At 37.0% G+C, this 9828-nt stretch overlaps 1 protein-coding gene and 1 long non-coding RNA gene across 2 annotated transcripts in view; one reads left to right on the top strand and one right to left on the bottom strand.

Annotated features, from left to right (window-relative positions):
* The first annotated feature begins 951 nt into the window (after positions 1-951).
* LOC119770451 lies at positions 952-1443 on the top strand. The gene is made up of 2 exons (XR_005278830.1): positions 952-1048; positions 1110-1443. It is a non-coding gene; the product is annotated as an uncharacterized LOC119770451 (long non-coding RNA).
* A 1554-nt stretch (positions 1444-2997) lies between these two features.
* The window catches only part of LOC6046522 (synaptogenesis protein syg-2), a 587979-nt gene continuing 581148 nt past the window's right edge, over positions 2998-9828 (bottom strand). Inside the window, exon 17 of the mRNA XM_038265832.1 lies at positions 2998-4612. Within this exon, the coding sequence (XP_038121760.1) occupies positions 4157-4612 (456 nt within the window). The 3' untranslated portion in view covers positions 2998-4156. The remainder of the gene's footprint in view (positions 4613-9828) is intronic.

The following is a 9828-nucleotide window of genomic DNA, read 5'->3' as shown; positions in this document are numbered from 1 at the left end:
AAATCCGCCGGGGGACCGAACCAGAACAGCTCCAGGATGGCAGAATTTGAATATTTGGGTAAGTATTTTCTTATTCTTGAGATTTGGGAGGGGCGGAATTCCACCCGCAGCAGCAGCAGACATTTTTCATGGCCTGCTTGGACACCTTGCCTAAGTTAACTGCTTGTGTTTTCTCATTTTTACAGGGACTTCTTCCAATTTACGAGATTCAACGCTACGGACGAAGTCGCTCGATTGGGAAAAGGAGGCCCAGCGCCAGCTGCGGACTTTCCCGGCCGCCGTCAAGGTGTAGCCTTCTAGACGGAGCACAACACGCAAGGTGCTGAACGCGTTCCCGCGGTGTTGGTTGGATAGTTCTGCCGAGTGATGAACTCAAGTGAGTAGTTGCTCTGTGGTTGTTTCTTGGAAAATTTTCTTCTGTCCAATGCATCAAGTGATTTGTTTGAAATTTCTCGGCATCCATCGCAAACGTCAAACTATACACATTTATTGCCGGATATTTTCCGGAAGAGATCCGGAAAAAAGAATTCGGCAACAACTTTGTACTGTTTTGACGTTTACGGAAAGTGCCGAAAAGTTTGGTTATGTCAATGCTTCCAAAAACAGTTGGAGAAGGGCAGAGCTACGGCCCAGTTAGTTCATTTAGAATTCTGAAACGGATTTCAATTCGAATCGTTATCATTCAGTCTCTGAATCGATTGTTGCGTATGGAACAGAAATCGTAACGAAAAATTAAAAGTGAGAATGTGCGCGATACGATTCGAATCGAAACAGATTGTGGGGGTGGCAATTAGCTTCGCAGCACCATCAAACTCTAGAAATATTTTCCGTGACCTGCTTGAAAATAAACCATTTTTTGTTGTTTCGGCTAACTATTTTTTTTTTCTTTTTCTCTATTGCAGGGACTTTCTCGATCCTGTATTAGGTGTGAGCCAAGTAATGCTATGCTGCAGGGGAGTTTCAGTTCGGCCGCAATCATCCGAAGACAGAGGAACACCATCGCCCATGGGTCACTTGATCACCAATAGAACACTCCCAGCACAAACAGGTAAGCAGGAACAGGGGAAAACAAAACTCGAAGTATTTACAGTAACTGTTCAATTCCGCAGGCTGCTTGTTTGAATCACCGAATCAATCTGGCGTTTGCTGGCGGTGCGCTACTACAAATGCAGAAGGAGTGCGAAAAGGGTAGAAGGAGTTCGTGTGAAGATTCAGCATGCAAAAGGTCAAAATCAACCGTGAGCGAACGTGGCATCTTCAGCGACGGGGGAAGGATTGCCGTGGTGGAGGAAAATTTAAGAAACCATGATTTGTCACACACACACACACACACACACACACACACACACACACACACACACACGTACACAGCTTTCTGGGCCAGCAAAAAAAGTACAGTATAATTTAGTGAAGAGAAAAAAATAAATAAAATGAAAATACAATAGAACATACTGTAGTTATTATTTATTTCATTGTCCGAATATAGTTTTTACAGTACCATTTAGTAGGGAAAAACCATGAAGAACTGTAGATTGACCGTGCAATCCATTGTAATGCTTGCTGTTTTTATTATTAATGTATGATGTTTTCTATAGTCAGGACGAGTTTTTGGATGAAAAATGCAACATTAGATTAACAGTAAAATGCGTCGTATTTGGAAAAAAAATGTATGGAAAAATTTCGAAATTTTTATGGTACCGGTGCATAACAACCCCCCTTTTTTATGGTAAAATCCCAAAATACGACGCAAATTATCTTAAAAAACGATGCTATCTACTGTTAAAACACTGTCAAAATGACAATATATTTTATCGTTTTGTAACGTTAAAATTTACTGTAAGTTCATCAGAAATCTTTATGCGGGATACCTAAGGTGAAACTGTCGAAATCATAAGAATATTATGTCTGGTATGGTTACCATTTGTGATATTGTTGATATAATGTCACGACCATATAACAAAATTAAAATGGTACTATTTCCCGAATTGTTGCACTTATCTTGACATATTCGAATGGTTGATTTTTTTTCTTACAATTTAATGAACGGTATCTATTCGTCATACGATTAGGATGGTTCGAAACAGCTATTGTTAGAACATAATTGTACTGTAGCCGGTATGATAAAAGTTATGATACTCGGTATGATTTAGTCAAAGAAACCTAAGCGGAAAATTTCCTAAATTTCCTAAGTCCAAATAATTGAAACAATTGCACAACAATTAATGGTACGATATAATTATTCCTCATATGTTTGGTACTTTTTCAAACAGTTTTTGTATGATTGAGCCAAAAATGAATTTTAGCGAAAATTTTCTTAAGTCCCAATGATACAAACAATATTTCAACAATTCATGGAGAAATATAACTTTTCGCCATATGGTAAGGATTTTTCGGAACAGCTATTGTTAAAACATAAGGGTACCATAGCCGACGTAGTATTTCCAACTTGAAGTTCAGCGAAAAACTCTTAAGTCCCAATAATCCAAACAATTGTACAACAATTCATGGAACGATATAACTGTGCGCCAAACGCTTAGGATTATTTGAAACAGGTATTGTATGACTGAGCCAAATGAACTACAGCAAAAAAAATCTTAAGTCCGAATAATTCAAATAATACTTTAACAATTCATGGAACGATATACCTGAATTATGGCGAAAATTTTCCTAAGTCCCAACAATCCAAACCATTGTTCAACAATTCATGGAACGATAAACCTGAATTCAGCGAAAATTTTCCAAGTCCCAACAATTCAAACCATTGTTCAACAATTCATGGAACGATATACCTGTTTGCCATATAGTTTGTATGTAAAGCTAATTTATTTTCGTGATAATTTTTATAAGTCCAAATAATTTAAACAATTGATTGACCATTATCAGAACGATAACTGTTCGCCATGTGATTGGTCTATAATTTATTTGTATGGTTCTACCATACATGTTACAATATATTTATGATAAATTTTGAGGCCACATTTCATAATAAAATGCATTTTAAACCGCCAAACGTAATGTAACTGAGATAGCTCAATTAGATAAGGCGGCAGCACCACGGAAGAATCAACAGGAGACATCATCATCAAGCGGTAACAAATCCCGGACATTACAAAAAAAACGCTAACCATTAATAATCATATACTTACCATTCCCGTTAAATCCACAGTTCCCAGAATATTGTAAAGTTTATTTTTTGGCTCCTCCCTTTTCAAATGGTGTCGGTAAGTGTCGATAAAGCAGTTCACCATTTAATATCATATTTTATTAATTTGTGGTACGGTTCAAATAAAATGAGAATTGAACAGTTTGGGGTAGTGTACGACTATGATCCACGAAAAAAATCCCTTGTAAAAATGTATTGTAACATAACCTAACGACCTATTTAATAAATTGTAGGATTGTTTGGGGAATGGAAAATGTACGGTTGCACCCTATTGGGTGTATTATCAAGATCATTTAGGAAAAATCATTCGACAAATGGTGACTGTATGGTTGTTGACTATGCGGGTATGGATCAACGATGATTCCCTTGGAACGAGCTGTCAAACAAGGTTCTTTCAAGAAAGTCCACTACGTTATTTTTTCAAAATAGATTTTAAAATCCATTTCAAAACTTTTGAGCAAAATCCATTTCAAAACTTTTGAGGTTGTATACAAAGTATCATTGTGCTTATAAAATAAGCTTTATCGTTGTAGACAAGAATATCAGCAATTTGACCTTATTTTCATGACCCAGTTGTCTACGTGGTTTATGGATGGTCCCTTGACATTTATAGTTTGTTTGCATTAAAATGAAAAAAAAGTGATTAGATATGTTGTTTTTTAACCATTGTACATAACCATTACCATAGGACTATAGGTCCACACACAAAACACACTTCAACAACCCTGTCATCACCCCAAACTGACCAGCCCCAAACGCACACAACAACGTCGCCCATCAACTGACGTGTGTGTCCACAGTGCAGCGCATCTACGACGCTCCAGGCGTAATTCACCCGAATGCAAGCAAAACCCAAAACCTTGCCGTCGCCTAACCGCCGCACTACACAGCACGTGGTGGCCGCAGTGACGGTCGCTCCGTTCCGCTGTCAGTTTATGGCTTTTTCTCTCCGACCGGAGAACCTGGCCGTGGTGTGTTGGAAGTAAATTTTAATTAAACACAGCTCTCCTGCTGCGAAAACGCCAGCGGCGTCCGTACTGTCACAATTTCGCGCAGGTATTGTTTATTATTATTAGGCTGCTGCTGTGGGTGTTGCAGCGATGTCGGCGTATGTTGTTGATGATTTTGCAGCAGCGTTGTTGGCGTGTGCTGCTGCTGCTGCTGCTGCTGCTGCTGCAGCTGTAACGTTAATTGTGACTGATTTAGGACCGGCGGAATGGCCACCGGCTGCGTCACGGGCGATATCAGCGGGTACGGGGAGGTGGCGGCGGACGTTTTGAAGTTGGTGCTGCCACCGTGGTCTATCTGGGCGTAGATCGTCGGCTCGTCGAAGTAGTTGTACGCCGGAGGGGGCGGCAGCTTTTTCAGATGATTTAGGTGATTTTTATTGCTATTGTCATCGTGAGGTATTGCCAGGGCTAATTCGGCGTAGTGGACTTCGTTAGACGACTGCACCGGGTTCCGGGTTGTTCGTCCAGGCAGGTTGATTGGTGTAGACAGAGATGGCACGTTGGGGGTAGAGAGAGAGAGAGAGAGAGAGAAAAAAAACCGTTGAAACGAGAACAGAGAAGAAAATGTCATTAGTCAGCTTCAAATGCGCACACATGCACTGAGGATGTGCACCGGACTGGTTGCACCGGAGAGATAGAGGTGGAGTCCAGGTGGAGCACTGGACTGGACCAGCGAAAACAAAAAAAAAAAGGGATGCTTTGAGCGGGAGTCTAATGGACGAGTGACGAGTGTGTAGAACACCGTCGTTGATGAGTGTTACGCTGTATGCTTCTATGTGTGCAAGGCAGGACAAATTTATGCTCGGGGAAGCATAACGATGGCGTGGCTAGCGGGGCGATCGTCCTGATGGACTTCGTTGCCGTAGGTGGAGGACAGCTCGTTACGGAGGCGGTATAGTTTGGTGTTCTGATTATGAACTTTGTGCAATTAAGTTGATGCTCTTTTTCAAAAAGACGTTCCAATTCTTAGCTTCAAAAATGTATAAAGGCCAAGTCCAAGCACAAATTATATGTAGAATCAACCAGAATGAGGGTTCATTCAACATATCTGCACTTCTTTTTAAATTATTTTAAATGAGAATCATTCAAATGTTTTATTTGTAAACATTGAAAATCTAACCATCAGTTCGACGTCGTCGTGCTATCTTGTCGCACCCGCCATTTCGACGTTCCGAGAAAAACGCGTTTTTTTCCATAAAATTATTTTTATTAGGTCCTTTTCGGTACTGGGACCTGATTAGGACCGAGAAAAACGCGTTTTATTGTTTGACCTTGAATAAACAAAAACGAAAGCACGCAATGTAAACAATAACAAACACGTTTTGTTTGACTGACCATTTCTGTGCATTGCCCGATGTTTGGTTGTATTTGGTTGCCGGAGTCCCGAGTTATAATTACATATGTTTACGGTAGTCTAGGTTGTACGAGCGTCAAACGCATCCTGACCTGAAATCCCTTTGCCCTTTGTCGCACTTACATCATTTTTCAGGGAGTGACAAGATAGCACGACAAGATTGAAACTTCTTTCATATGAAAAGTGACAAAAATTTTCGGAGCTCTTTTGGTTTTCATTGAATATCTCAGGATTGAAATCGAATTTTGGGGATCTGTGAAGGTCAAAAGATGAGGCATTGTGAGCTGCACAAAATGGCGTTCTTAACTCAATTTGGCCCAAAATGCACGTACGACAAGTTAGCACGACGGCGACGAGTTGCTGAGACATTGGTATTGGTTTGGGTGAAACGTAAAAAAACTTGTTTTTTTTTTACATCATCCTGTTTCCTTTTCTTTATTCGCTCCAACTCAGCAATCAGAGGACCAATCTTCAATATTTCTTTGATAATTTATTGGAAATTTTCTGAATCCTTCGAAAAAATATTTCTAGAAATGGACACTATGAGCAATTCTCTACGAAATCAGTCGTTTTTTATTTATTTTTTGTATTTTTTAATCCGGCTGAAACTTTTGTGGTGCTTTCGGTATGTCCGAAGACGCCATTTTGCATCATTAGTTTGTCCATATAATTTTTCATACAAATTTGGAAGTTGGCCATACCAAAGTTGTAGGTATGAATAAGGACTACACTGAAAAAAAAATGATATACGTTAAACAAAATTTTGGTAGTTTTAAATTTAAATTTTTGTCACTAGAACTTGATTTGCAGAAAACACCATTTTAATTTTAATTTTTTATATGTTTCAGGGGACATTCAATGCCAACTTTTTAGAAATCTCCAGATTGTGCAAAAAATCTGTGACTGAGTTATACATTTTTATTGATTCAATAATGTTTTTCTAAAAAAAATCGTAATCGGTCGCAAAAAATGTCATTTTCAATTTGCGATGTAAAATCGAATTTGCACTAAGTGAAATTTTGATAAAGTGTACCGTTTTCAAGTTATAGCCATTTTAGGTAACTTTTTTAAAAATAGTCGCAGTTATTCATTTTTTTAAACTAGTGCTTATGTTCGCCTACTTTTGAAAGAAAATATTTTTGAAAATCTGTGAAAATTCTTTGTATTTTGCTTTTTTGAACTTTGTTGATACGACACTTAGTTGCAGATATATTTCCATGCAAATATTTAAAAACAGGTTTTTTGATGTTTTCTACGTCTCACCCAAACAACCCACCATTTTCTAATGTCGATGTCTCAGCAACTATTGATCCGATTTTCAATGTTAATATATGAAACATTCGTTAAATTTTCCGCTCTTTTCGAAAACATTTTTTTCATTTTTTTAAATCAATACTAACATTTCAAGAGGGCAAAACACTGAATATTACGCCCTTTTGAAATGTTAGTCTTGATATAGAATATTGAAAATATTGTTTTACCGTGTATCATTTTTTTCAGTGTAGTCCTTAAAAATACCTACAACTTTGCCGGAGACACTAAATCGATCAGAAAATTCCTTGGAAAATTTGTAACACTAATTTTCGAATATTTACGTATCATATTTGTATGGACAGCTGCGAAAATTACATGGATTTTTGCATGGGTAAACTATAAAACCTGGAGTTTATTAGAGAATAGACAACTCAAATCAAAAGTACCAACCAAAGCACAAGAACTGTCAAGCGGATGTACCAAACCAGCAAAAGACAATGGATTTCGCTCGGTTGGAACCTCTGTTTGACAGTTCTCGTCGTTCTCGTGCTTCGATTGATACTTTTGATTTTAGTTGTCCCTTAACTTTCCTGCGGTATAGAGTTATCTAAGCCCGAGCTCACGCACACTAGCACCCCATTTGTTTTGCTGGTGGGTACAAAATTTAACCTCAATCTTTTTCGTGTACGTACACGCAATACATGCGCACGTAGATAACTCTATTGGGGGGTCCTTTCGGCCTTTTTGAAAATTTCAACATAACTTTTGCTACATCAAAGCTAGAATTTTGAAACTTTCTGACATTAAATTTATTGTGTAAATCAGGGCTGCGGAGTCGTATCATATTTCAAGCCACTCCGACGCCGACTACGGCTTTCTGAGATTAGCCGACTCCGACTCCGACTCCGGCCTAACCACTCTAGCTGACGCCGACGCCGACAAAAAATTGTTGGCTCCGACTTCGACTCCGACTCCGCATATTTTTATATATTTCGAAAGTTAATCATGTGTTATTTTGAAAACATTAATTAAAAGGATTATTTAAATACTCTTTAAGTGTCAAGTTTTTCACTAGGAAAATGAGTTCGAATCACGAAACGGAAAAAAAAATTCTAGTTTACAAGATTTATACGTTAATAAAACATAAATAAACAAATATTTGATATGAAGACATTTTTAGAAAAAAAAAACAATTTTGTAAATAAATTTAGATTTATTTACATAACCTCCAATTTATTAAAAGTTAATAAATTTAAATATTTAACTGTTTTTATATGGTTTTGAATTATTCATCAAAAGAAACCTAGCCTTAATGATCGATTCAACATATCAATTCAATTTGCTCACTTTTAGGCTGACTTTTATAAGAAGCACGATGACTGAGCCACGTAGCCCAGTGGCAACGCTTCCGCCTCGTAAGCGGTAGATCGGGGTTCAAATCCCAGCTTGGACCAACACAACTGATGATTTTTTCTCTTCTGGATTCGATTGCTTAGTAAAGGGAAGGTACAGTATCGTCACAAACTGGACCTTATCACGACACCTTAGGAAGACAACCTATGGAATGTTAACTTTAACCTTAACATGTTAACATTAAGTTGATAAAAAAACTGTCACTGAATCCGCTTTGTAAATGCCCGCCCCGATACTCTTCACGGGTGTTCCCCTCAAGAACAAGGAAAGATTTACTTTTTTTTACGATGACTATCAAAGTCACCTTGGGGTTTTCACCAAGGAGCAGTTCTCTACGGAATCGGTCTTTTTTCTTTAATTTTAATTTTTGTATTTTTTAATCCGGCTGAAACTTTTTTGGTGCCTTCGGTATGCCCAAAGAAGCCATTTTGCATCATTAGTTTGTTCATATAATTTTCCATACAAATTTGGCAGCTGTTCATACAAAAATGATATGTGAAAATTCAAAAATCTGTATCTTTTGAAGGATTTTTTTGATCGAGTTGGTGTCTTCGACAAAGTTGTAGGTATGAATATGGACTACACTGAAAAAAAATGATACACGGTAAAAAAATTTTGGTGATTTTTTATTTAACTTTTTGTCACTAAAACTTGATTTGCAAAAAAACACTATTTTTAATTTTTTTTATTTTTGATATGTTTTAGAGGACATAAAATGCCAACTTTTCAGAAATTTCCAGAATGGGCAAAAAATCTTTGACCGAGTTATGATTTTTGAATCAATACTGATTTTTCAAAAATCGAAATATCGGTCGCAAAAATTTTTCAACTTCATTTTTCGATGTAAAATCGAATTTGCAATCAAAAAGTACTTTAGTGAATTTTTGATAAAGTGCACCGTTTTCAAGTTATAGCCATTTTTAGGTAACTTTTTTGAAAATTGTCGCAGTTTTTTTTTTATAATTAGTGCCCATGTTTGCCCACCTTTGAAAAAAATATTTTTGAAAAGTTGAGAAAATTCTCTATATTTTGCTTAATTGAACTTTGTTGATGCGACCCATAGTTGCTGAGATATTGCTATGCAAAGGCTAAAAAACAGGAAAATTGATGTTTTCTAAGTCTCACCCAAACAACCCACCATTTTCTAATGTCGATATCTCAGCAACTATAGGTCCGATTATCAATGTTAAAACATGAAACATTCGTGAAATTTTCCGATCTTTTCGAAAAAAATATTTTAAAAATTTTTTAAATCAAGACTAACATTTTAAACGGGCCAAACATTCAATATTACGCCCATTTGAAATGTTAGTCTTGATTTAAAAATTTTCAAAATATTTTTTTCGAAAAGATCGGAAAATTTCACGAATGTTTCATGTTTTAACATTGATAATCGGACCTATAGTTGCTGAGATATCGACATTAGAAAATGGTGGGTTGTTTGGGTGAGACTTAGAAAACATCAATTTTCCTGTTTTTTAGCCTTTGCATAGCAATATCTCAGCAACTATGGGTCGCATCAACAAAGTTCAATTAAGCAAAATATAGAGAATTTTCTCAGCTTTTCAAAAATATTTTTTTCAAAGGTGGGCAAACATGGGCACTAATTTAAAAAAATGAAAAACTACGACTAT

This window comes from Culex quinquefasciatus, chromosome 3 (assembly GCF_015732765.1).
Source record: "Culex quinquefasciatus strain JHB chromosome 3, VPISU_Cqui_1.0_pri_paternal, whole genome shotgun sequence".
NCBI lineage: Eukaryota > Metazoa > Arthropoda > Insecta > Diptera > Culicidae > Culex > Culex quinquefasciatus.
The sequence above is the reverse complement of the archived record's forward strand: the minus strand, read 5'-3'. Positions and strand labels throughout refer to the sequence as shown.